General features: G+C 38.2%; 2 protein-coding genes across 4 annotated transcripts; one reads left to right on the top strand and one right to left on the bottom strand.

Annotated features, from left to right (window-relative positions):
- The first annotated feature begins 271 nt into the window (after positions 1–271).
- LOC141611744 (putative aarF domain-containing protein kinase At5g05200, chloroplastic) lies at positions 272–9,656 on the top strand. Its single transcript, XM_074430356.1, has 11 exons — positions 272–519; positions 2,696–2,810; positions 3,102–3,244; positions 3,354–3,467; positions 3,635–3,823; positions 3,904–4,059; positions 6,198–6,463; positions 6,557–6,654; positions 7,225–7,403; positions 8,517–8,633; positions 9,200–9,656. The coding sequence occupies exons 1-11, from the start codon at positions 445–447 to the stop codon at positions 9,377–9,379; spliced, it is 1,632 nt and encodes a 543-aa protein (XP_074286457.1). The 5' UTR covers positions 272–444; the 3' UTR covers positions 9,380–9,656.
- Positions 9,657–9,767: 111 nt separating this feature from the next.
- On the bottom strand, positions 9,768–16,428 carry LOC141611743 (uncharacterized). Of its 3 annotated transcripts, none has more exons than XM_074430353.1 (4): positions 15,980–16,428; positions 15,350–15,454; positions 13,870–14,103; positions 9,768–12,942 (listed from the first exon to the last, which is right to left on the bottom strand). In XM_074430353.1, exons 3-4 carry the CDS (start codon positions 13,988–13,990, stop codon positions 9,980–9,982), a joined length of 3,084 nt encoding a protein of 1,027 aa, XP_074286454.1. In that variant the 5' UTR covers positions 13,991–14,103; positions 15,350–15,454; positions 15,980–16,428; the 3' UTR covers positions 9,768–9,979. The 3 variants fall into 3 exon arrangements, with proteins under 3 accessions (XP_074286454.1, XP_074286455.1, XP_074286456.1); XM_074430354.1 differs by having other exon boundaries at positions 13,870–14,001; XM_074430355.1 differs by lacking the exon at positions 15,980–16,428 and adding an exon at positions 15,540–15,613 and having other exon boundaries at positions 13,870–14,001.
- Between the last annotated feature and the right edge of the window lie 11,446 nt (positions 16,429–27,874).

Below are 27,874 nucleotides of genomic sequence, written 5' to 3'. Positions count from 1 at the left end.
TGTGTTATCAACTCAATCCGTAGTACTTGACAAATTCCTTGGGAAATTTCTAGTATTATCAAGGATGTAAAATTAGATCTTCAATTCTTTGATGATGTGATAATTAAACATTGCTTTCGTGAAACTAACAAAGTTGTCGACTTTATCGCTTCTATTGGACATTCATATCAAACTCTTTCAAGGTGGTTTGAAAGCAGATGACTTTAACTTACCTCTATCATTCGAAATGATGAGATAAGTTGACTCAACCTTATAGGATCAATCTAATTTTATTAGCTAACTAAAAAAAGCCCAATTAGCAAGAGATGCTTAACAAAATCGTAAACCAATTAACCACCACAAAACCACATTTCCCGCGTGACTGATTACTCCATCAAATTATCAACTTCACTCACAGTTTCATCCCTAAATTTAATTTAATTAAATCAGCAAAAAAATACAAGAATGGCGAACATGGCGCTGAGGACTTCAACCACCACTTCTTATGGCACCTTACCTATCTTCCTCTCTCATCCTCGGGTTCATACTTCATACTTTTTACCCTTTTGATTTTCAGTAATTAAATGCTCATTATATTATTATTAATTAATCGATTTAATGTTTTGGTATTATATTTTGGTTTATTTAGGGCGATTCAAATATATTGTTAGTTTGTCATTGAAATAATCTGTTAAACTATGGTCAAATAATCTGATCTAAACCGTTACCCTATCCGTCCCGATCATTTATTTATGTTCGCTTTTGATTGCCACAAAGAGAGAAAGCAAGCTTTCCATACTCCAAAGGAAACCTAAATAAGGAAATCGTAAAAAAATGATCGAGCCAAAGAGAGTATTTGATTTGCCGTCTTACCTTAAAGTAGACGGACTTATTTTACTGGTTTTCAACTTTGATATATTAGGATGAACTTGTAGTAACTAGTTAGCGATGTTATGTTGATCTTAATTAAGTTCTTATTGATTTTGATTATTACTCCCTCCGTCTCCGTCAATTGTTGTCCTTTGGTTTTGGCACAAAGACCAAGGAAAAAGGAGGGGCCAATTACTAAATGACAAGTGGACCAAATTGAGGGTAAATGAGCTTCATTCTTAAAATAGAAAAGACAACAGTTGATGAGACATCCAAAATGGAAAAGGATAACAAATGACCGGGATAGAGGGAGTGGTTGTTATAGTATATACATTCAAAATTTCAACATCTGGTGTTTGTCATTCATTTGGAATAGAGCAGGCTTGGTATTTTGTGGTGGTTACTCATGGTTGGTTGTTGCCAAATGTCTGTCGTGCTTATTAAGTGTGATAGACTCATTGGATTTCGTTACACTTACAATGGGGATTCCCCCTGCCAAACATGCAGTTGACGAATTACCTAAGTCGCTAAAGCCAGGGGCGGAGCTATTAAGTAGCATGGGGTAGCACTCGCTACCCCCAAACCCCAAAAAAAATAGCGAAGAAGGAAGATTTCTGCAACCCCAAATAAAACTGGAATATTACTATAGTTAGGCTCTGTTTGGTAATCAGCAGATTGATATTAGCAGAAGCAGATTGATTAAGCAGATTATAAATGACAGATTGGATTAACGGGTTTGACTAATACTCCCTCCCATTCATCATAATCTTTCCCTTTGGTTTTGGCACAATACTTTAGGAAAGGTATTAAAATAGGAGTAAAAGAGTTGTGTGGGGTTGGTGATAGGAGAGAGGGATGAATAAAATAAGAGTAAAAGTTTCTAAAAATAGAAAGGGGAACATTAGTTGAATAATCCGTTTCGGGAAAGAGGGAATATTATAGTGACTGGGAGGGAGTATATTTAAATTAGCAGATTTAGTAGAAGTGTTTGGTAATTAGCAGATTTTGGTTAATAGATTGTTGTATTTATGTGTAAATTGTTGACGGATTCATATTTCACAATCTACTAATGTGAATATGCTAGGTAGAGCAGCATATTGGAAAACAGTAGATTGAGCTCAAATCTACTCTTTCAATATGTCATTTACCAAACACTCAATTAGTATAGTATTAAGCGCAAGTAATACACACATCAGTGTTTGTGATTCAATGGTAACTGGTAGGAGTAGTAATGAAGTTACCTTGCAACCAGGGTTCGAATCCCCAACCACCATAGTTGTCCCTTTTTTTTGTTTGTGCTCCACCCGTTAAATGTGTGCTGACACATAACAACAGAAATCGCCTCTTCATTTTTAATTGTCGATCAGTTTTATATTCTTAATCAAGTTTCTTTCCTTATTCTTTTCTAAATGCCAAAAATAATCATATAAATTTAAATATTAGAGATTTATATAGTTAACTTTTATAGTTATAAAATAAATGTGAAAATATAGGCTTAAATCAGTTTGAGTTAATAAAATAGAAATAATTTGGTGAACCACCGTGTTTGAGCTTAAAACTAAAAATCAACATTAATAGTGAGTATTATGTAGCATCTGTTAAATTGGTGGTGGTTAATCGTGAGTACGTAATTTAGATACGTATATGTTATGATAATATTCGCGGTTTCCAAATTTTAGGACGATTATATATCAAAAAAATTTGCTACCCCAAACTCGGAATCCTAGCTCCGCCCATGGCTAAAGCTACTTTCCGCAGAGTAGTGAGTATAAGCTGTGTGTTAAATGTTAAACATTGCTCTTCAGTACTTCTGCTAAATGAACCCTTTGCTGCTGTTTGGCTGCAGTTTACCACAAAATTTTTGTCCAATCAATCAAGGAAATTCTATTATCACTCCAGTCGCATGAGACTTTTGGCACAGTATTCTCAGACACAAGATCTTTTTACATCGCGTCTCCAAGGTATCTAGCTTTGTTCCTTAGTTTTACATCCTGCGTTTAATGGCTCTGCAATTACATTTAATGCTATGCTGACCAGCAGGAACAACAGGACCATAATTGTCTTCAAATTCTTGTACTGTCACTTCCGTTTAGCAACCAATTCAGAGTTTGACATGTGATGTACGGAGTACATAGTTAGACAGGGAATATGACAATATAAGTTATACATTATGCTAGCATCTACAGTGTTTCCATGTATCAAATTTTATGCTTCTGTTGCTCGGAGATTTTATTGATTTAAATTCTCTGTAGATCGTATCCAAAACCTTCCAAAGCTGGTTGAAGATATACTCCAGACATCCGTAAACACAGGTCCTCGTGGAGCCTTGAGACTAGTGCAAGGGGTCCAGGCATTTGCCGGCGTGAGTGGTGAGTGGCTAACAGACGTGTCAAAGGTAACACGTGCTATATTTTCATGTATTATACATCCATTCAGATTATGTGGTGTTTTATCGATATTAATTTCACTTACCCAGGAAACTAATGCTTATTCACATGCTGTAGTGGGCAAATTCATCGGCTGGTGTACCCCCTGAATTGCAGCTGGGATTGCTTTCTCCTTTCTATCTAAGGAAATTGTTCGAACGCCTTGGGGCAACTTATATAAAATTGGGTCAGGTAATTATAGCGAGGATATTTTGATTATGACTACTGCAAGACTGCACTATCATCTTCAGACTACAGTAATTTTGTACTATCTTTCAGTTCTCAATTTTATTGCAATTTTGACTTCTGTTGATTTCATAAATGCCACATCCATGCTTAATATGGTTTTTGATGTGTAGTTCATAGCATCTGCTCCTACTCTGTTCCCTCCTGAGTATGTTGAAGAGTTTCAGAAATGTTTCGATCAAGCCCCTCCAATCCCTTTTGAAGATATCAAATCAATCTTGAGCGAAGAGTTAAAAAGACCAATTGATAGTGTGTACGAGTATATCGACCCCACGCCCCTTGCATCAGCCTCAATAGCGCAGGTTTCACTCTTCGGCTTCTTTATTGTTTGGTATATTCTGACTAAAACGCAAGTTACCAGACCCACGAAATTATGCATCAGGTCCATGGAGCAAGATTGAAAGGATCTCAAGAGGATGTGGTCATAAAAGTCTTGAAACCTGGTATTGAAGATATATTAGTGGCTGACCTGAATTTCATCTATGTTGCTGCTCGCATCGTGGAGTTTTTAAATCCTGAATTTAGTCGCTCATCATTGGTAAGTTGATTTATAAATTCCTAAAATAAAAATCTCTTTTTTGGGTTTGTATCATCGCACCCCACTCTTTGAATGAAAAGAAGGAAACTAATCCTTTTGTACCTATTTATCACAAATTTACAGTGCGTGTCAAATGGTTATGGCCGCGGGCACTTGCTTTACTTTTAGTCTTTTACAAAATATATGATCTCAAAGCAAATGTAAACAATCAAATGTGTGTGAGTGTGCGCGCGCGCGCGTGTGTGTGTGTGTGAATAAAAGCACGTGGGTTGTAGGCAAAGGGAAAGAAAAACAAGATTAAGGTTCACACTATATAAATAATACTTCCTTTGTCTCTAAATAAGGTTCACGCCTTCAATGGCACAAGAAGATTGAACAAAAAATGGTGTAGGAAAATGAAAGCCGAGAAAAATGTGGAGTCACAAATTCATACCACAAATAACTGAACAAATACTCCTCCATTCAAAACCAAACATACCATTTCATTTTTTGACACTATTCATAAATGAAGGGAATCTTCAAAATTCTGAGCAATATATAAGAGAAAATGGTCATGTGGGATCTTTTTTTATTTGCCTGTACAAGTACAATAAGAATATTAAACTTTTATATTTTTTTTTATAATTTAAGTTCAAGATATACATTACAATGTGTACATTGGCAAACGTGTAAAAGCGAAATGATGTGTTTGGAATTAAAGAGAGGGAGTAATAATTAAGCAAAAATGTGAACCTTATTGTGAGACGGCCTGAAAGAGAGTGTGAACTTTCTTGTAAGAAAGAGGGAGTATACAATAACATTATATATTAAAAGTTTCTCCATACGTCCTTTTACTAATATCATAACAATATGTGGAAAGGATTGCCGATTATCTACTCTCTGGAAAATTTTGTGTAACTTTGAGTCACCATATATCCGATGTTTCGCATGACTGAGATGAGACTTAATAACACGGCACAACTCATGGACACTTAATTCAAGATGGAAACATGATCAATGAATAAATGTCACATTGTCCACCCTCGGGCAAGGACAGACACTTGAAACCAAGTCTATCATTAGTTAATAAGAATATGTGGATTGTGTTATTTGAGTAGTGGATCTTTATGTCCTTGTGTCGGATAATGATAGTTGATCCAATGACCCCAAATTATTTTGGAAGTAAGGCTATCTTGTTATTTGTTGTTACTAAGAATATGACAGTTGCCATTTTGGTGTGCCAACTGGTTAGAGGTCCAATTACTTGCCATTTGTTGTCCTATTTATATGGGATATGATAATTATCAGAATGCTATGAGAACCAGGTCAAGTGTCAAGGTTCTTTATATTAATTTGATGGCATCCTATTGAGGAACAACTTTAAAAAGTTGGAAGTAATTTTTATTGCATGTCAGAACGGGTTCTTATCCCCATAATCACTTTCCAGATTTAATTCCATCGTTTTCTAGAATTAGTGATTACGAAATTAGCAGGTTTCTGTGGTTCTAAAAGGTTGCATCATTGTGAGCCGATTTGAACCTCCTTTCTTGCTATTTTCTGGTGGTATAAATTTAAGAAAAATGGTGGAACATAGCTACCATTGTTGAACGAGCACATGGCAGCTAGTAATATGGTAGGGTGGTCCCTCTCGCTTCTGCTTTCCCAGCAGCATTGTACTTTGTTCCCTCTCTGATGAGTGAAATTCTTATTGCTTGAGATGAAGCTAATGTTTGATGATTAAACTTTGAAAAGCGTATACTATGATTTATTCCAGTATGCAATGTATCCCAGCTTCTTGTCTGACTTCGTGTGTTATGATATGGCTCTTATAATCTTCGCTCTTTATGACTTCTAAGTGCAAAGTCCTGATATGCTAGCTCAATTTTACTGAAGTTGTAATCTGCAAGGCATTGGACTATGTCGTGATTAAATCTTATATGTAGTGATATGCCTTCTGTCTAAAACTTGTTGGCGATTGCGTGGCAAATATGAATTTAAGCTTTGCCTTCTCTGTGTTTTCGTTCTCTCTTTCTTCATTCACTTACCCTCCAACCCTTAATCCCTCTCCCTCTTTTGTCCAAAAAGCTTTAGGAAAAAAAATTCCTTGAAGTAGTTCGTACTGACTATACGGAGGTTTGTGAATTCTTTGTTATCTCTAGGTTGGTATTGTTAAAGACATTCGAGAATCAATGCTTGAAGAAGTCGACTTTACTAAGGAGGCTGCAAATATTGAGGCCTTTAGAAAGTATTTGGATTCTATGGGACTCAATAGGCAGGCTACGGCTCCAAAAGTGTATTACCACTGCAGTACCAAGCGAGTTCTGACAATGGAAAGGCTTTATGGAGTGCCTCTTACTGACCTAGACTCTATAAAGTCCCTTGTTCCGAGTCCAGAGACAAGTCTCATTACCGCACTTAATGTCTGGTAAAGATCTCAGCAAATTTATACATGACCAAAGTTTTGACATTTTAGGTCTGACCTTATGGCCTTTCTCCTTTTGTGGAGAACGTGTTGCAGGTTCGGCAGTTTGCTTGCATGTGAATCATTTCATGCAGATGTGCATGCTGGTAATCTTTGGCTATTACGCGATGGTCGGATTGGATATCTTGATTTTGGTATGCATATTTTTTGGCTTATCTCGGTTATTTTCTAATAGTTTCAGCCCTTGCTGTTAATTTTGACTCATTAGGGAATTGGGTTGGTATAAGTTTGGATACATGGCCGGGGTCTTAGTCATGCCTTGTCCAAAAAACGCATATTTCAGAACTCGTCAAACCTGGCCAATTGACTCACAATATGAATATAGTTATTTTGATAAATCAACCATGACAAATTTTACTTTGTATCTCTACATATTTGGAGAAATTAATGGTGAAATTTCACATCGATTGACTAAAGTCGTTATGGGACGGTAAATTTACGATTGACTGCCACCAGGGCTTCAAGTGGAAATACGATCTGAGGAAGAATCTTTGCTTGTCTTCAGTGTCTACCCGTACTTTTCATTCCTTTGTTTGTTCCACGGGGTGGAAGGATCATATGCCTAGCCTGCCTATCTTTCTTAAGCTCTTAAGTCGGTACTATTTTATTATAGTGGATATGTAAACTGCTAAATGAAAATAGAGATCCTCACTTCAGTAGTGTTATAAGAAGTTTTTCAGGGCTTTACACCTATCCACTTTCAGGAATTGTTGGACGTATATCTCCTAAGACATGGGCTGCCATGGAAGTATTTCTACAATCTTTAGCAACACAAGAATATGAACCAATGGCATCGTCCTTAATTGAAATGGGTGCAACAAGCAAGAATGTAGATGTCACCGCCTTCGCTAGAGATCTAGAGAAGATATTTTCGTCGATACAGGTACATACAATATGCTTGTCCAAACAGCTAGTTACATTGCGGTGTCCTGTCTTTTTCTTTTTGGTTAAATTATAAATGTATTAAGTGATTGCTTAATTCATATCCATACATTAATTTTTTGGTTATAGTTATATGTATGAGGGCGTAAGTCCGACCGTGTACCGCGGGGGTAGAGTCTTTTAAGTATCGGGGAAATATATATAATGGTTTTGCCAGAAAATGTTGTTTAGCATGAAGTTGAGAAATCCCAATGCCAATCCTCCGTGTCAGACGCTCTGTAGCACTTTGACACGTTGATCACTTGAGGCGTGATGCCGTGAAGTTAAGTGACCACCTTGACACTTCACTCTAGACCAAATATATATGTGTGCGCGCGCGCAAGAGAGTGCGTGTGTGGCGTGTCGCATCCACCTTGTGAGAGAGAGTTGGTGTAACCTAAGTGTTCTATCCCATTTTTATTGTTCCCATTTGACTTGGGTGGTCGGAGCAAAAAAAAAGGAGAGAGAGGGATGGGGAAACATTTTCAACTTTGAACATGAATTCCTCTAAATTAATGAGACAAGAATAATATTTTGTGAAAATGGATACACTAATCATTTTCATATTATATTTAAATATAAGTTGTACCAATTGTTTTAAAAAACAATTGGTACAACTTATAGTATATTCTGATGAAGGGAGTATATTCTGGATAATCATCTCAGCTTTTGATGTTGATGTTGCTTGCTGTATACATGCTACTGGCGTGACTATGGTCTAATGTCGCTGCGTTTTGATACAATGTTTTCAAATCCTGCATACTATTCCATACTCTCGTTTCCACTCTAGTACAAAACCGATATTGTTCAGAAGAGTTCCTTGTTCTCTTATGACTCTCGTTTCCACTCTAGGACAAAACCGATATTGTTCAGAAGAGTTCCTTGTTCTCTTATGAAGAATATTCCAGTCAACTTATGAACTTTATCTAACGTCACGTTATCTCACCACTTTGGCTGAGAAGAGTTCTATGTCTTCCAAAAGCCATTCCACTGGCAACTTATGCACTGTAATGTCTGCAAAGAAAACGTCCATATTTGGTTGTTTGTAAACTCTCTATCCATTTGTATTGTGCAGGATTTAGATACTGAGATTGTTGTTGCAACAGCAAGGGGACCTAGTACAAATTCAACAGCTGTTGCTGCTAATGTGCTTGTTGATGAAAGGCAGATGAATGCACTCTTTCTCGATTTAGTAAGTTCCTTTTGATTTTGTTTTGGAAGACAAATTCTAGGTGATTAGGCATTGATGTACTATGATTGTATTTATATAAACTACTAACCTAGGTCGCTACTTGGTATCAATGGCAACTTGACCAGTGATTGATTACCTCAAGTTTGAAATAAATCTGCTTGCGGTAATCAGCGAGCAACGTATTCCTTATGGACTTCATAACGATTAGATGCCAGCCATTCTGAACTTCTATTTGTGTTTCACATATTATCTTTAGTAAGCTTTGAAATTATGTTCGGGTTACAAAATCAATAGTATATATGTAATTGGAAATGTCAGGTCTGCTTCGAAAGATTGCTTAATTGCAATTTTACCCTTATATTAACTGCACATATTGTAATGGAATAACCTATAATTAAAAGTGTGCAAAGAATTGCGGTGGATTAATGATACTTCACAATAAAAAATAAAAAAGTAGCACAACCTAGTTGAGAGTTATTTTGCTTTATTTACTTCATTAGAAAGGAAAAAAGTAAAAAAAAAATGGTTCGCTAACTAACCATCATTCATGATTTGTTGTTCTTCAGGTGCGGGTGAGCGAGTCATATGGATTAAAATTTCCTCGCGAGTTTGCTCTTTTGTTGAAGCAGCTTCTGTACTTTGACCGATACGCTCGTTTGCTGGCTCCGAATATGAACATGTTACAAGACCAACGAATCACCATTGTTTCAAATCAAAGAACCAACTCTAGCAGGAGTAAATACTAATAGGAAGTGTCTCATATTGCTAGACGTTTGAATATCACAGGGTTTGGTTTGCAAGCTAATATTCTCGGATGATAAAATGTTGTAATGTTATTGAGTGGGAGAAAATAGTTCTGTAAATCTATAGAACATGGAAAAATAGTTTTAATATTGGTAAAAATGTAGAATGCATATTCGCAGTGTTGTAAATTCATTTAAAAGTTGCCTGTAAGTCTCTGACAAAGTACCAAATTCTACTAATTTTGCTGTCATATAAATCACATTAAATTTTCTTTTCAAATTCTGCTAAATACAAATTCCGTTAATCATATTTTTCGGCACTGATGACCAAATCTGAGATCAAGGCTGAAAATGACAACATAAGTTCACCCGATCTCGGTGGGGAGATGAGTTGATGAAACCAAACTCCTGTGATATTATATTACAGATACAAGTATACAACCAATCAGTCCCAAGATTTTACTATACACATTACAAAGAATGATAGAAGTAGAACAAATGAGATGAAAATCACGAGATTTAGAATGTAAAAACTGGTTAGCGAATAATACTAGGACTTCTGAATCTCAACATCTTAATAATTACTGTCACCTTAAACTTCTTTTACTCTTTGTCATCTGCAAACAAATCCCGAGGTGAAGAGTAGCCCATGAGCCGGTGAAGTGGTGACTTGCTTCGAGCGGGTAGTTCCCAGGTGACCTGCGCCTGCCTCTCGTCGGTCCTTGAATTGCTCTTTTCTCTACCTAGAGCTTCCGAGGGACCTAGAATGCTTTTATTAGAGTGGCTTGCACGAGATGGTGAATCAGACTTTAAGTCTCTGATGGGATCAGCTTCACTGGCGTAAGGCAGACGTGGGGCCAAACAAGAATCGTTTTCTAGTGAGAATTCGAGAATGTTTGAGCATGTCCCACACTTCACCTTGTGGATTTTTTTCCCCTTGGGAAGGAGAAACTCTTCAGGAAGCTGTAGAACTGTGAAGCAGAAATGGCAAGTGATGAAAGGGGCCCCACCTGCCAACGGTCTTAAACATCGTTTCACAGCCTGGCACTTCTCCCTTACATGCAACCTCTTTGTCATCCTCTCTTTGTGCCTTTGATCATCTGAGTGATAGATGGTATCATGGGCCCAACCATATGGGTTTATCGGGTATGGGTCATACGGGTCCCACTTAACTTCTCCGGGAGGATCCATGTATGTCGTAGGCCCCCGATGGCGGTAATAACCTGGAGGGCCTGATGGCAATTGTGTAGACCAACGTCGAGCATCCGGGAGGCGATGTATATAGGGATCTTGTATTTGATGCTTTCTATTGTACACGTCTCCCGAGTATTGCGTTCGTGGGAGATTACCGCTTAGAAACAAGCTCTCCGATCGCCTTCTGCTGTCACTACTATGTCTGTGATAGTCTCCTGATATTTCATCATTGTAGTACATAGGAAAATATTCATTTTCCCTCCAGGAAGCTTCAGTAAATCTTCTTCCCTCCATATAGCCCATCTGACTGTATGGTTCCCTTCGTGTCCAATGACTTGGAGGTTCATCATGTAGATAGCTTGAGGAGCTTCCAGTTTCAAAGGCCATCTCGGAGCTTATCCTGTGGAAGGGAATCCTAGGTGGCAAGACGCCATCTCTGAGCTGCCTAGTCAGCTTCTCATCTGACAGCTGGTATGAAGAACTTTTAGGCCGAGCTTGGCTTCTCACATTCACATAATTGGTTCTAACCAACGGTACACCGATCCATTCAGAATTTTCTTCGGCACCTGAGAAAGTTCCCTCATTGAGACGTTCTGATTGTCTATGAACTTTATCATCATTTCCATCACAGGAAGACACACTGCCATCATATGCCGGAGATCTTTTGGTTGGAGATCGTCGGACCCCTCCTAGTAAACTGACAACTTTCTCGTGTCTGTCAAAAGTTTCTGATGTTTCTGCATTATTGGCGGGCCTGTTCTGCTCAGACTCGCTTAAATCAAAATCGTCCAAGTTCTCGATATTCTGCCTCCAGGTTTCCTCAACATTATCTGTTAAATTTATCTCACAATCAGGCTGTTGTGGAACATCAGAGGCAATTCTTTCACTAGCAGCTCCTAAACTGGCTTCAACTCCCGCGTGCTCATTCTCATTCTGAACTTCAGTTGACACTGGAACCTCATCTGAACTTGTTACACTCGCCAATTTTTCGCGTATACACTCTATAAAGCCTTTTTGTTCCTTTCCACTTTTTTCTTCCTTGCCTAATTTCGCTACTCCGACTGGCACATCTTCAGCAAGGCAGTTGATCTCATTCCCTCTACTACCTTCTACATTAACAGGCCCGAATTGCTCTGGGAGCTCATTGGGTTGATACTGGACTGCCATAGATGCTACTGTTGCAGAGTTCGCATGTCCAACTTCTTTTTGCTTGTCTAAACCACTGTCTTCACATTCTTCTCCGTTATCCCTCTCGTCTTCTTTTGCTTCATTTTTTCTCTCTGTACAAATTTCACGGTTGATTTGGTCCAGTTGTCCAAGAACTTGATGATCATTTCCATCAGATGAAGAAACACTCTCACCATATGCAGAAGATCTTTTGGTTGGAGATCGCGGGACCCCTTCAAGTAAATTATCATTGTGAGTGTTAAGTGTGGCGGAAGTTCCCGCCTTGTCAACGTGGTCAACAATACACTCATCAAAGTTCTCAGTCTTTTGCCTCGAGGTTCCGTTGACATTTTCTAACAAACTTCGCCCACAATCAGTGTTTTGGGGAATTTCAGAGGTGCTATTACTTGCATAGGCTCCGAAACTGGCTTCACCTCCTGGTAATAATGGGTTCTCATTTCCATCTACAACTTCAGTTAACGTTATACCCGCCAATTTCCCTCGTATACGCTCTATAAAGCTTTTTGGCTCCGTTCTACTTTTTTCTTCCTTGCCTAATTTAGCCACTCCTACTAGCTTGTCTTCAGCAAGGCACTTCATCTCATTTCCTGAAACTTTATAACCTTCTGCTACATTAGCAGTCCCCAATTGCATTACGGGTTCAAATTCTTTTGCAAACTTCCTATTTCCAACTTCTTCTTGCTTGTCTAAGGCAATGTCTTCACGCTGTTCTCCTTTATCACTGTCGTCATATGTGGCTTCATTTACTGTAGCATGTTGCTGAATTTTTTTGTCCTTGACGACTTCAAATTCTCTCCTGGTTGAAATTTCATAGGCATAGTCCACATTTCGAATCTGTTCATCATCTTGGCTCTCGACCACAATATCACCACCATATAGATCTTGACCAGACCCGTCTTCTCTAGTTTCAATCTCAATAGGACGTTTCTCTGCTTCTTTGTCCCCAACAATAGAATTAGCTTCTTTATTATCAAGGCCAGTAGACTCTTCAGTCAAGGAAGTGGGATGAGCACATATTTTGTCTCCAACATCAACAGCATTCTCATTACTATCTTTATTGGAAATTGGTGACTGGTCGCCAGAAGATTGTAGAACCTCAGAAGCATGGACATTACCATTACTCTGAACATCTTCTGCAGGCAATGTCGGCACTGAAGCTTCCCTCTGTTGTCTATAGTATTTAGCTGCAATGGACATGCATTACTGTATAAGGCATAGCTCCAGGAAAGGAGGAGGGGTGTTCTAAGTTCATTTTCCTTTAATTTTACTTTTTGAGAAGGCTAGTACAGTTCAACTGAGAGTAGTTGTCCCACATGGAGGAAGACAGTACACTAAATCTTTGTTTTTAAGAGGAGTGAGGCGCACCAAGGCGACAAGGGCTACAGAAGATGAGGCGAAGGCGTGCACCTCATGCACACTGTTTTTGCAAACAAATTTATATTTTATAAATAATTTGTGTGCAAAAAAAAGGCAAAACCTACTTTTTGGATTTTGAAAATGGCCAACTTCTAAATAAGTAAAAGGGATAACAGGGCAGAGGAAAGGACATAATTAAAGAGCAAGAAATGATGCATAAGCAAATGGAGCATGTTGCCGGAACTATTAGTGGAATAAAGGAAGAAGTCGTACCGCGTGTTAGTTAACTTTCCCAAGAAATGCGATTCAACCAACCAGGATAGGTTTGATAGTCTCATAGTTTGAGTTACCTTAGTTGAGACCCTTTTGGGTAATTCTGTTTCTTTGGTCCTTGGCCTAGGTTGTACTATTGTCGGAACTAGTTTGCTCTTCGGTTTTTTCATAATAATAATAAAAAAAAAATTAATAGATCGCCTGTCATAAAAATCTTTTGAAGAAAATGATATGCCAATTGCATAATAGAACACATCAATACGTGAGCCTAGTCAAGACAAGGCACCTAGATGGCTGTTTTTGCTGGTGCCTCATCAAGGTTTTGCCTAGGCTTTTTTAAACTACGCATTGTAATTTGTAAGCAATAAGTGATGACTGGATCATGACATTAAGCCTGCACAATCGAAAAGCATTCCAAAGAGCTCCACACACAGTTACATCCATATCGAGATTTTCCATAAATTCTGTGGTCAAATTATTACCTTGAAGGATGGTATCACATCCACCGCAGGTGTACAAAGGAACTTGCTCTGGTTCTGGAAGTATACGTGCACATTTTGGACATTTTACGTATCGAACTTTTCTGTGCTGTTTGTTGTTCATTGCTTTCCCAGCTGCGGTGGCACCAATGAAAATGATCCGAAATTAAATGATTAGAATAGTTTTTCAAAACTGCAGTAGGAATTTCATTTTTTCTCCTCAGTTTTCTTAACACCCTAGAACAAAAGAAAAGAAGGATTACTATGGTACAATCTTGTAGTCTACAGTTAAAGCAGCAGGATCAGGAAATACTAGTAAGTAGTAATGAAGTTGGTAGAACCAAAAATAGAGGGTAGATGCATTTAAGCACCTACACAGTCTTTGAAAAAGAAAGGTGCACGAACTTGGACCACATCTAATGGTTCACAACATACACCAACAACAACGAACAATAAAAACAACACCTCAAGACCTGTCACATATTACAGCATAAGCGGGTTCAAAATTACGCAATGTTAGACGTACACTAACTAACAGTTTCTTGATGACCCAAAAATGAAAATTGCATCGAGAATTGCATTTGAATGACTAAAATTTCACAATAAAAAAAAAAAGCACAATCAGTTTATTGAGCCACTTTGCTTTATTCCATCATAATCCAAAACCGAGGAGTAATAAATCTTTGGTTCCAAACGGAATTAAAACATTACTTCCTTGTCTTCTACAGATAAAGGAGGAGTGTGGGGAAGTAGTAAAAATAGAGCACTTGAGCAGCTACTTCTATAATTTTTCAGAGAGAAGAGTAGTTTACAGTTGAAATAAGTCCAAAAAAAAAAAGAAGAAAAGAAAAAGATAGAATTTCTTCCTTTAACTTTTGCCAATAATAATGTCCTAGAGTTCAGTGATAATTTGCCTAAATGCATTAAGTTGTGGGGGGTCCATTATGATGCTATAACTGTTAACATGTCTGATAACTCCAAAAATCTAACAAATGCAATTCTAACCAAGATCTTTACCATTTTTAAACAAGCTACTAACTACACAAAAGTGGTATTTTAGATAACAGATAGTAGTTCTAAAACCAAGGAAACGCCAAATATGATTGAGTAGCTTCATTTAATTTTGTTGTAACCACTCATTACAAGATACTCCCTTCATTCCCGATCATTTGTTTACCTTTGGTTTTGGCACAAAGACTCAGGAAAGAAGAGATAACCAATTAATTGATGACAAATCGACCATATTGAGTGGGGGAGAATCAAATTGTTCATCAAAAATATTCCAAAAATAGAAAGGTAAACAGTTACTTAGACATCAAAATAGAAAAGGTAAACAAATGACCGTCAGTAATTAGTACTCCCCCCACACTCTCATTTTCACCCATTTCAATAAAATACTTGTCTGATATATTAGAGAAATGGGGTGAAAATGAATGTGTGGAGAGAGTAACTAAATTAGCATAAAATTTCGGGGCAATCGTACCTGATGTCAGTTGTTAGATATAGACCACCAAGTGCACAAGGTTTTCTCTAGGACATCGTATATATGAACTTAGTCGGCTGCCCTCGGATGTACGCAAACTCACCCCTGTCAATAAAACACAATGCAAGTTGTTAAAATTCCCTCATGATTGACTTGTGGGATAGAGAAAGGAAGAGAAGTAAATACCAACCATAAATTAAACTCAGAAAATAATTTTCCACACAAATTAAGCAGCAATCAAAACCCCACAATTAATTAAGCTATTTCTGATTGTTAAAATGGAAATTTAGTTGCTGAAATTCTTGCTTCCATAAAAAAAGGGAGGAATTAAAATCAGAAGATTTAAACAAAAGCTGCAAAATTAATTTCAACAATACAAGAGCCTTTTTTTTTTTAAAGTGAAAGTGAAACCCTCTCCCAATCCACTCATTTTACACTAATTACAAGATCATGCCCATTTCTCACTACAAAATAAAGCGGGACAACCCCAGATCAAGTTATACATTATAGACTTAAAATATAAAAGACGGTTTCACACTGTAAGACGATCCTACACCAATAATTATTATAAATAATTAGTAGAGCTGTAATGGTAGACAAGAAAGCTGTAAAGAAAGAAGAATAACCAACCAAATAAAGATTAAATTTTGAAAAATTCAGCATACACCACCACCAGACATTATCAACATCATGCCCAATATTACTTTTTCCTTTTTTATTTTTCTTGCAGAAAAAAAAAACAAGATTGGTTTAGTTTCAGCGGTTCATTAACATGAAGAAATTTGAAGGTAAGATGAGATGAGATGAATTGTTAGCTTGGACGACAAGTTTTATTAGAGAAAATCATGTCATTTTTTTTTTTTTTGTTATTTTGTTAATACAAGTTTGGGTTTTGACCATTTTAGTGATGAGTAAATTTCCACCAAAATCTGTGGAGAAAGAAAGAGGGGTAAAGGGGTTTAAGTTGAATTTGAAAAGTTGGGGTAATTGTAGTTGGAATAAAATAGTAGGGAGTGGAAAAAAACAAAGAAAGAAATATAAGAGAGAGAAATGAAAGAGCGTTGAAGTTGGCGGCTTTCAAGAGAGACAAAGTGATGGAGAGTTAAATGGTGGTGGTGTCGAGTGACGTGTACTACGGTGCTCACATTTTTGGATGTGGATTTCGTCAATTTTACCACTGCTTCTTACGCGCTATCTCTTTCTTTCATTTTAAGATACATCAAAAACTTTTCAAACTTAAAAAGTTAAAAACGGTAAGTCTGTAATGCCCCGGCCTAAATCTCGGGTCAGGAGTGGTCACTCAAGGTAGCTTGTCAGACTGTGTACATGACTCACATATCAATACAGATCATTTCCAGTACATTTTGTCATCACTCATGCGTATCCCAGAAATCTTCCCAAAAGATCATCCATCCTAATGCATGGATAATCATAAAAGAAAGTGCACTTTGTTGATATGAGTATTTTCAATCCCTTTAAGCACTAGTCAGATTTTAAGCCTATCAGTGGACCTCTTCGTACCTCATAAGAATAACGTATTCGGTTCAGTGGATTATTACAAAACGGTTAAATAAGCCTTTTGTTATTATCTAGATATCATTTTTTATATATCATGTATCTTATTTAACCCGTTTTAAATTTAAGATTGGTATATTTATACTCTCTCCAATCCGGTTTTTGTATAGATGACATTTTTATTTTCAAAGTGACACTTTAACTTTAATTTTTACAAAAATATTATAATGCAAAAATTATAAAAATTACACCATTAGATTACTTATAAAAAGAGTTTTCGTATGAGTACATATTTCATAATATTTTTCTTATATTTTAAGAGATATTGAAGAGAGACGATAGTCTCTCGAAAAGTAAAAATGACATATAAAAAACGTAGTTGGTTTTTCATAATCTTTCGTGTCCATGATTGATTAAATCATGTCCATCAAAGATCATAACCTTAAAAAAAATTTACGGTGTATTAAACAAAAATATGTCCATTTGTAAGTTAGGTAACGCCAAAACGGACACGGACACGGGATACGACATCCCGTGAAATTTAGGACACGAGATACGCTATTTAAATTTAATAAAATATATATTTTATGGTTATAAATAACGTATGATTTTAGTTTGTTAATGTATTTGACATTAAATTTAAATAAGTGAATGTCAAATTTGACCTTGACCTAAACTAATTCTCATTTTCCACCCAAACCCATCTTTTAATCAATCTCTTTTGACATTTTATTCCTCGTTTAAACTATAACATTGACATCCAGTTTAGTCGTCATGCCCGAGTCAAAAACAATTTGTAAATAACCCAATTAAAAGTAGTAGTAATCGGGGTCGTTCGCAAAGATGGCGTGAGTTTCTACTTAGTTTGTTGTCGACCTTAAGTTTAGTCAAACAAATAAAAAGTAGATTGTAACACTCCTATCCACCAAGGTACCCTACCAAGGCCTACCTTAGCAAATAGGAGTGTTACCATCTCGGTTGCCCGAGGTAGTAAGCATCATAGTTACCATAGTTACCATAATGAAAAAGAAATGTAATGAACCGAGTTACAAAAATTCCAAAACTCCAAATGAAGTATAAAAATACAACTCAAACTATCAAAGTGTAAAGTCTGCTAAAAGAACAGCGGAAGCTAAAGGCGTGTGCTAGACTCAGTGGCGTTCCATCCATCCCGAAAGTAAGCTCAACCATCCAAACCTGCTACACACCCTGCTCACCATTCCCTAATGGATCACCGCAATTTTGAAAACAAATAAAGGGTCAGCTTGTCCGGTTATACTCGTCGTCAAAAGCTACCAACCAAAACAATATTTATAACTTCACAAACTACTCTTAGCAAAGAGGTAAGTAAAGGTCGGATCCCAAGGGGCGGGTATTGATGTAGGATTTTCAATTGCAAATGGTTGTGTCTTAGGGTGTCACAATTTGGGTTGAGATAGGAGATCAACTAAACTAATCAACAATATAAAAGTAAAGTAATGAAAACAAGCAAGATGATTAAAAGGAGATGTAAACAATTGATTAAAAGCACTAGGGTGTCATGGGTTCATAGGGGATTCATGGGAGTTGATCATACAAACATGTTCTCTACTAGATGCAAGCACTTATTGTTGTGATGGGATCGAGTTGGTGTATAAGCTTACAATCCCTAAGAAGGTTTGGATCCCGGAGCCGAATCGATTAGATTGTACAACACCTACAAGTCGACTTAATCCTTCCTATTCAACTATATGCATGGTCTAATGAGACTCGAGTTGGTTTATGTCTTACAAGCTTCATTGAAAAGATAAGTGATGGGTAAAAAATGCAAGAATTCATAGGCTCGCATTTCATCAAACATAACATGTGCATAAGTTGGAATCACAACAAGCAAGAAAATAAATTATGTGAACATATTAGATTAAGCATGAATCATTCCCCATGTTTAATTCCCCTAATTCTCCACTAATCCTAGTTAAGGAAACTACTCACTCATTATCAAGTTCAACATGCTAACAATGTTGTCAATCATACTAGCAAGGCAAAACATGATGAATAAATGAAGGTGATTAACAATAATTAAACAAGGTTAAGAGAGAATTATACCTATGAAGATGATTCCAAATAATAAAGCAAAGAATAATAGAAGTACTTGATGATTGATGGAAGGTTGTCAATCCTCCAAATAAACCCAAATAATCTTCTAATTACCCAAAATAAATGAAGAACAATAGAGAAATTAAGGAAAGATTAATATTGAGAGTTGTATTATAACTTGATTAAGAGTTGATTACAAGATTACTACTTGATTAAGAGAATATTAAAGGATGATTACAACTTGATTATAGCTTGATTAGGAGAGCATGCTAATCTAAGTAGTACAATGGGGTATTTATACTAAACATTAGGTACAAGGATTAGGATTACTAAGGGCTTAAATGACTATTAAGACCCTAAGAAAAGTTGAGGAAATGCTCCTCCCGAAGGAAATGAGCATCTCCCTTTTGCTGGTCCCGTGTCAATCTGCTTGTCCCGTGCTGAGGCACGGTTGGTACTGCCTTGTGATCCGCTCGGATCACTGGTGAGACGCTCGGATCGGGGTGATGTGGGACGCTCATCTTGGGCACAAGACGCTCGGATCTTGCTGCTCAGAGACGCTCGGATCGTCCTCAATCCGCTCGGATCCTGGGACAGAATACTTTTCTTCTTTTTGCTCCTCAACAATCCGCAAGGATCATGTCGGGGATGCAAGGATCCTTTAATCATTGCCCATTTTACTTTATTATCTACATAGGCCTTCTAGTAATGTCTTCTCTTTGATGCTTGGTCATTAGATGCGATCAATTTAGCTCCATTCCGCCTCATAGATGCAAGGTTAGCACTCCTTTCCTACCAAAGGGGACAAAACCTCAAAGAATATGCAAAATGGAAAACTAAAGATAGTAAATGACCCAATTAAGTGCTATAAAGCATAGGAACGAGGTTAATTCGGGGACTAAATGTGCTCAAATATGAGTCACATCAAACATCCCCAAACCGAACCTTTGCTCGTCCCGAGTAAAGAGGTGACTAAAACTAGGACCTTTATTTAAACTAACCTACTAATATAGCCGATGTGAGATAATTAGCGGGTCTCACTCTGCCCCTTCAACTCACAACAAGACAACCATGAGGTAGGATGCCTTCTTGCAAGGCAAGGTGGGGCTTGCCAAAATGGCGACACATCCAAGCATTAAAGCACACAAAATAAGTAATGGATGCATCTACAAAAATGAATAGCCATTTTCCTCATCTAAGTGGCGGAAATTATCTACAAGGGAAGCAATATAAGGGTACACACTCCATCATAGATACGGTTTCTTCAAACTGCTAAGCCTAGAAGGATACCAATAAATCACCTCCAAGTTGTGTCAAGCTAGGGTACCTTTGTCCTCAATTGTTAAATGCTTTCGTCAAGAGTAGACTCCCTATGGTGTTAGAAATACTGGAGGATCGCGGAATTCCCCTTCTTGTCTAGACAAAAAGAAGGGTCGTCCCCTCTCTACCATGCACAAAAGTGGATTCGATGGAAAAGGGATCAATAGATTTTGAGTTTCATGTGGGAGTTTGCTTTTGTTGTTGTTTTTCCCCCCAATTTCTTGTGGCGTTTGTCATTTGAGAACACTTTCTTTTTGCCATTTCTTTTGATGTTTGGCATTTCAATACTTGACAACTTTCAACTTTTTGCACTTTCTTTTGAACATTTTCAAAGACACCCCATTTGTAGTGAGGGTGCTTATATTTGAAGCATAGGAGTTTTTATTTTTGTTACTCCTCTTTTCTTTTGATGCAATTGCAAACTTTTTTACTTTCATTTCAATGCTTGAACTCAATTTTGAACAATTTTTGTGCCCATTCCCTTTTGTTGACAAAATGTGGTAGAATGTGGAAGATGGTTGCATGGTTTTAAGGGTCACCTTGGAATAAACGGTAGCCAATGAGTTATCACACCACAAGGTACTCTTGACTAGGCCTTAATCCATAGGTCAAATGATACTAGCATGACACATCCTAGGGTGTTTTACAAGCATTTTAATGAGCAAAGTCTTAAGAAGAAAAAGTATCAACAAGGGCCTTATATACACTTGTCAAGCTTCCCAAATAGATGTTTTAACAAAATTTTTCCTAAAATGCAACTACATGCCATGATGCAACTAACATATATACATCCTAATGCATATGCTTCTACCAACTAGTATGCCATATAATCTAAATGCAATTCCTAAGATCACATTGGTGTATACCGCATCAACCAAAATAAAGCCACATAGTCATTAACATAGAGAGGAAAAAGGAGATTGGAAAGATCATACCATGCGGTCTTCATGATCCTCATGTCTCGGATGTGGCATAGTCGATCAATGTGATAGAAGGATAAACAAACAAACAAACAAGTATATACAAAATATATACAATTCTACACTATAAAGGACATGTTTTTGTGTTTTTCAAAATTTTTCAATTTTTATCATTTTTTGATTTAAAAGTCAAGTTAGAATTTCCCGTCCCCACACTAGTATGGGCATTGTCCTCAATGGCCAAAACGATAGGAATTTATGCAAGCTAAATGTTAATGCATGATTTCTACACTAAAATGCAAGCTACATGTCATATATACAAGTGATGCAAACTACACTACACTATATGATGCATGAATTTATTTGTTGGAGAGCTAATTTAGATTAACTCCCAATGCTTATGCTTAAACTTCCCCAAACCAAATGAGACACCATTTCTAGTGTCAAAAATGGGAAAGTTCATGCACAAGTATGCAATGCATGAAACTAGTTTGTCATTTTGGATTTTTCAAGGGGGAACAATAAATTTATCACCTTGATATTGCTAAGGTGGAATAATAGTCCTTAACTTTTACAAGGACACCATTAAAGTTTGAAACAATTAATTGTTAACCAAAGTTAGAAAAGCATGAATTTCTTGTTATGAAAAATGAGGAGAAAAGAAGAGTTTCACCTTGGCCATGGTGAGTAGCGCATGCCCACTTCACCAAGCTCATGAACGTCTTCATAGGTTGCTATCATCTCCTTCCAAATCACTATCCCATTGCTCCTTTGATGCATCACTTTCATAGAAGTCCATGAACTCATCCCCGTCACTGTTCACTTCCACCGTATCTCCACCATTTGACCTTTCACCTTCCCCTTCTCCATGAGCTCCGCCATTGGCATTTTCCGAGTTTGGAAAGAGGATATCCATTTGAGCCCAAGAGGGAAGCATTCCCTCTTCACTAACATGCCCTTGGCGGGCCAATCGGTGGAATTGTGGATATAGAGCATAGTAATTATCCACTCTTGCTTCATATTGTCTTTGGTGCATATCTTGGAGGATACCCGTGACGAAGTCATCTCTGGGGAGGATGAAGGGATTCGGGTGATTATAAGGTTGGTATTGAAAGAGGTAAGGCGGGATCACAACCTTTTCTTCTTCATTTGCTTGAGGTTCTTGTTGTTGAGGTGGAGTGGGGGGTGGGTTTTGATTTGCCCGGTTTGCATTAGTTGGGACGAGGTAGGTTGGTACTTGAGAGAGAGGACCCCTTCGAGGTGATATCCTTGTTAAGCCTCCCATTGGAAGGCACATGGGGGTGCTCCCTTTGGTGATCCATTTAATCCTTTTCTCAAAGCCTTCAAGGGCTATCCAATGGTGTTGTTGGAGAAGCAACATTTCATCGATCCTTGTTTTTCCCGGAAGAGGTGTGTAAGCATTGTTGTGGTTGAAATTGGGGTTGAAGAATTTTGCAAGTTTTGTTATTAGTCCCCCATTGACAATGTGTATAATGCCATCATCATCTCCATTCCAAAACTTTGCCCATTTTTCAAGGAGTACTAGGGGAGCGTTGAAGTGGTAACCGCTTCTCCCTTGTATCCTTAAGTAGGATTCCATGAAAACAAGGTCGAGTTCATTCACTACCGCGGGATCACGGCGGGCTAAGAGAGTGTTGTGAGAAACTGGTAAGTGTACCGAATGATAGGGTTTTGAATGTAGGAGGCCGAGCATTCTTTGATGTAAGAAAAATCGCGACCGGTCAAAGCTCGCCATAGAGGTGCTATACTATAGTTCCGGGGTCTAGATGTACGGGTAGGCGATACATCAAGACCTAGCACACTAGCAAACTCTACAAGTGTCATCATTCGGGTTGTATTTTCGAGTCGAAATTCCACACAAATTGTTTTGTTCAAGGTAGAGATCTTTATAAAACTCAAGAATTCAAGAACCAAGGACCGATAAGTGAGCTCATGCATGTTGAACAAAGAGGAAAGACCAAATAGCTCAAATAGTGCCTTAGTTTGATGGTAGATGCCTAGTTTTCTCAAAGTTTCATGGCAATTAAATTTAGTAGGAAGGATGTTCTTACCGAGTAAACGATGAAAGACAATCCTTTGGGCATCATTAACGAATTCTATGTTGGAAAATTCGTTAAGTCTTGAGAAATCCACAATCTCTTCATTTTCTCTCCTTAAAGTGTTGAGGTGTGATGTTGAGGAGCTTCCAATCACTCTTGTTCTTCTCCTTTCTCTAGGCAAGGATCCTCTTGGTCTCATCTTAAAAGTAGATCTTGAAATTTGACTTATTGAAGATGAAGATATTCTTTGCAATTTGAGATCCTTCTTGCAACCCTAGGTTTTGGGGGTTTTTAATTTAGAGAGGTAAGTGGATGCTTTTGATGTGTTTTGAGTCATATGGGAGGGGATTTTATGTTTTATAGAGGAAAGAAGGATGAGCTGTCATGAAATGTATGGTGGGAGGGAGTTTACATTTGTCAAAATTAAGGGAGCAAAACACGCTAGGGAGACGCGCGGGCCGTGCTCAGGACGCTCGGATCAGTGCTTTAGGGGACGGGCAGATCGAGCACAGGACGCTCGGATCCACAGTCAGTACACTCTGGTATTTCCAATCCGTGCTGAGACGCGTGGATTTTGCTCAAGACGGGCGGATCAGGCTGGGGACGCTCGGTTTCTTTTCAGGATGCATAGATTTTCAAACAGTATGAAACCAAAGTTTTAGAGCCTGCCAGGACGCTCAGATCATGCTCGGGACGAGCGTCTCAGGTCCTAGGACGAGCGTCTTCTTCATGATCTGCCCATATTCTAACACAGTATGAATTCTTCAATTTCCAGCTTTCTCAGGACCCGCGTCCCGATGCCAGGACGCTCGGATCTTGCCCAGAACGAGCGGGTTCCCCCCTGGAACGCTCGGATTGCCTGCATTTCCCACAGGCTCAGGTCTGCCCGTGGGAGTCTTCTCTTTTTTGATCTTCTTCTTCCTCATTTGATAAGAGTGCTTCCGACACTTGAATTTCTAAATCCTTCATTCATTAAAAGAGTTAGTAACCCTCCCTCACCTACTCTTATGTCAAGAATCATGCTTTTATGTAAATGCAATAAAGCTAAAAATACAAGTGAGAAGAGTTAGTATATTTACAAATGGTGGTTTGGAGAGGACTCCACCAAACTCTCTTTCTTTGATGGTCTTCTCATGGTGGGGGAGGCCCGAGGCGGATGACCTCAACTTCTCCGATGAATGCTCCTTCATAATATGGCTTCAACCTTTGGCCATTGACTTTGAATTTGTTTCCATCTTCCAATTTTATCTTAAAATCTCCATATTTTCCTACCTCGGTAATCACATAGGGACCCATCCATCTAGAATTAAACTTCCCGGGAAAGAGTCGATATCGGGAGTTAAATAGAAGGACTTTGTCTCCCTTGTGCAAGGCCTTTTGCTTGATTCTCTTGTCATGAAGCAACTTTGTCCTTTCTTTGTAGATCTTGGCATTCTCATAGGATTGTAGTCAGAATTCCTCCAACTCTTGGATTTGCGTTATCCTCTTTTGGCCACTTAGCTTGAGATCAAGGTTGAGAGCTTTGATTGCCCAAAAAGCTTTGTATTCTAGCTCAATTGGCAAATGACATGCTTTTCCATAGACTAGCTTGTAAGGGGAGGCTCCTATGGGAGTCTTATAGGCCGTTCTATAAGCCCAAAGAGTATCATCAAGCTTCGTACTCCAATCCTTACGAGTCTTGTTAACAACCTTCTCAAGAATTTGCTTGATCTCTCTATTTGAAACTTCAACTTGACCGCTTGTTTGAGGATGGTATCCCAAGCCGGTTCTATGTTGAACACCATACTTTGCCAAAAGGGATGTGAGCTTCTTTTCATGGAAATGTGTCTCTCCATCACTTATGATTGCTCTAGGGACTCCGAACCTTAGGAAGATTACTTTCTTGAGAAGCTTGGTAACCGTTTTGGCATCATCGGTTGGGGTAGCAATTGCTTCTACCCATTTTGACACATAATCAACGGCTACAAGAATGTACTTGTTTCCCTTAGATGACACAAATGGTCCTTGGTAGTCAATTCCCCAAACATCGAAAATTTCTACCTCCAATATTCCTCGTTGTGGCATCTCATTTCTCCAAAAAATGTTTCCGGTTCTTTGGCAAAGATCACAATGGAGAATAAATTCTCTAGCATCTTCAAACATGGTAGGCCAAAAGAAGCCCGATTGGAGGACTTTAGCAATAGTTCTTCGTGCTCCATGGTGTCCACCATAAGGTGATGAATGACATCCTTCTAAAACACCTTGAACTTCCCATTAGGGTATGCATATTCGGTAAAGTCCATCACTAAATTCCTTGTAAAGATTGGGATAATCCCAAAGTATCTCTTCACTTCAAACAAGAATCTCTTCCTTTGATTGTAGTTCAAGTTTGGAGGAAGAACTCCTCCAACAATGTAATTGGCATAGTCGGCGAACCATGGTGTGGTGTTCTTCTCAAGTTGTGAATGAATGGCCATCAAGATATCATTGGGGAAAGAGTCATTGATCGGTGTCTCTCCCTCATCATCATGAAATCGAATTCTTAACAAGTGATCCGCTACCACATTCTCGGCTCCCTTCTTATCTCTTATCTCCAAATCGAACTCTTGGAGTAGCAAAATCCATCTCAACAACCTTGGTTTTGCCTCTTTATTTATCAAGAGATGTCGAAGAGCACGGTGATCCGAGAAAACAATTACTTTTGATCCAAGCAAATAGGAACGGAATTTGTCCAGTGCATAGACAATGGCAAGGAGTTCCTTCTCGGTAGTATCATAGTTCACTTGGGCGGCATCAAGAGTCTTGCTTATATAATAAATAGCATGTAAAGCCTTTCCTACCCATTGGCCAAGAACCGCTCCAACGGCATAGTTACTTGCATCGCACATGATCTCAAATGGTAGCTCCCAATTTGGTGGTTGGATGATTGGTGCCAAGATTAGTGCTTCCTTAATTCTATTAAAGGATTCAACACACTCATTAGTGAATTGTAATTGGGCATCTTTAAGCAAAAGTTGAGTGAGAGGTTTCGCGATTTTTGAGAAATCTTTTATGAAACGGCGATAAAAACCTGCGTGATCGAGAAAGCTTCTCACCCCTCTAACATTCACTAGAGGTGGGAGTTTCTCTATCACCTCATTCTTGGCTTTGTCAACTTCGATGCCCTTTTCCGAGATTAAATGACCCAAAACAATACCCTTATTGACCATAAAGTGACACTTTTCTCAATTCAAAACAAGACTAACATCCTCACATTTTTGCAATACAAGAGAAAGATTATGCAATCAAGAGTCAAAGTCTTTTCCATAAACGCTAAAATCATCCATAAAAACTTCCATTATGGTTTCTAGATAATCGGAGAAGACACTCATCATGCATCTTTGGAAAGTAGCGGGGGCATTACATAAGCCAAAAGGCATTCTCCTATATGCAAAGGTACCGTAAGGGCATGTGAAGGTGGTCTTATGTTGGTCATCCGGGTGTATCGGGATTTGGAAGAATCCCGAATACCCGTCAAGGTAGCAAAAGAATTTGTTAGAGGCTAACCTCTCAAGCATTTGGTCAATGAATGGTAGGGGGAAATGATCCTTTCTTGTTGCGGAATTCAATTTACGATTTTCAATACACATACGCCAACCGGTGATCTTCCTTGTGGGTATCAGCTCATTCTTATCATTTTTCACCACCGTGGTACCTCCTTTCTTAGGTACCACTTGAACGGGGCTAACCCACAAAGAATCCAATATAGGATATATGATTCCCGCATCAAGTAATTTCATAACCTCCGCTTTTACAAATTCTTGCATATGAGGGTTTAGTCTCCTTTTGGATTGGATGGTAGGCCTATGGTTCTCTTCTAGATGAATTCTATGCATGCAAAAATTGGGGCTTATCCCTTTAAGATCATCTAGACTATAACCTATAGCCTTTTCATGTTCTTTCAACACATTAAGCAAGCTTTCCAATTGATTCTCATCAAGTTTGTCATTAACAATCACGGGTTTAGTTTTAGATTCATCAAGGTAAACATATTTCAAATTTGGGGGAAGCGGCTTTAGAGTTGGGGTAGGTACCTCACTTTCTTCCATTGAGGATTCACTAAGGACATGCTCCATCTCCATTAGACATTCCATTCTCATGGGATATTCGACTTGTTCCTCAAGCTCCTCATACCCATCATACTCAAATTCCATGACATATTCGTCCATATCTTCTTCTTATATGGTAGGATCTTCGGTTGCTTATTCAACTTTAATGGATTGTGATGCTTCCTCGAGAATGTCATTTATCAATATGGATTGCTCATATATGAGCTCCTTGCAAGATAGAGCGGCTTTAAGTAGATCTACTTCCAATTCCCAATGCTTGTTTTTGGCCTCACTTGCTTCTAAGGCTTCCAATGCTTGCAAAGGGTCTTTAATGAGAGTAGTACCCACATGGTCCTCTACACAACAATCTATAATATCCATCTTGTAAGTACACTAAGAAAAAGGTGAGATGTACCTTGAGGAAGTGCTCTCCCTCAAGGTAAAGAAAGACACAACTAAAAACAATTAATGAAAATCAAATCAAGTTAACACCGTCCCCGACAACGGCGCCATTTTTGGTCCGGTTATACTCGTCGTCAAAAGCTACCAACCAAAACAATATTTATA

This window comes from Silene latifolia, chromosome 11, assembly GCF_048544455.1.
Source record: "Silene latifolia isolate original U9 population chromosome 11, ASM4854445v1, whole genome shotgun sequence".
In the NCBI taxonomy this organism is placed as follows: Eukaryota; Viridiplantae; Streptophyta; class Magnoliopsida; order Caryophyllales; family Caryophyllaceae; genus Silene; species Silene latifolia.
This window is presented reverse-complemented; position numbering and strand designations above follow the sequence as displayed.

Excerpts from the sequence above, each read along its gene's own strand:
- LOC141611744 (XM_074430356.1), top strand. The coding sequence starts at position 445 with ATGGCGAACATGGCGCTGAGGACTTCAACCACCACTTCTTATGGCACC. Across the intron at positions 3,245-3,353 it reads GGCTAACAGACGTGTCAAAG|TGGGCAAATTCATCGGCTGG; the intron begins GTAACACGTGCT and ends CACATGCTGTAG. Across the intron at positions 6,464-6,556 it reads ATTACCGCACTTAATGTCTG|GTTCGGCAGTTTGCTTGCAT; the intron begins GTAAAGATCTCA and ends AACGTGTTGCAG.
- LOC141611743 (XM_074430353.1), bottom strand. The coding sequence starts at position 13,990 with ATGAACAACAAACAGCACAGAAAAGTTCGATACGTAAAATGTCCAAAA. Across the intron at positions 12,943-13,869 it reads ATGTGATACCATCCTTCAAG|CTAAATACTATAGACAACAG; the intron begins GTAATAATTTGA and ends TGTCCATTGCAG.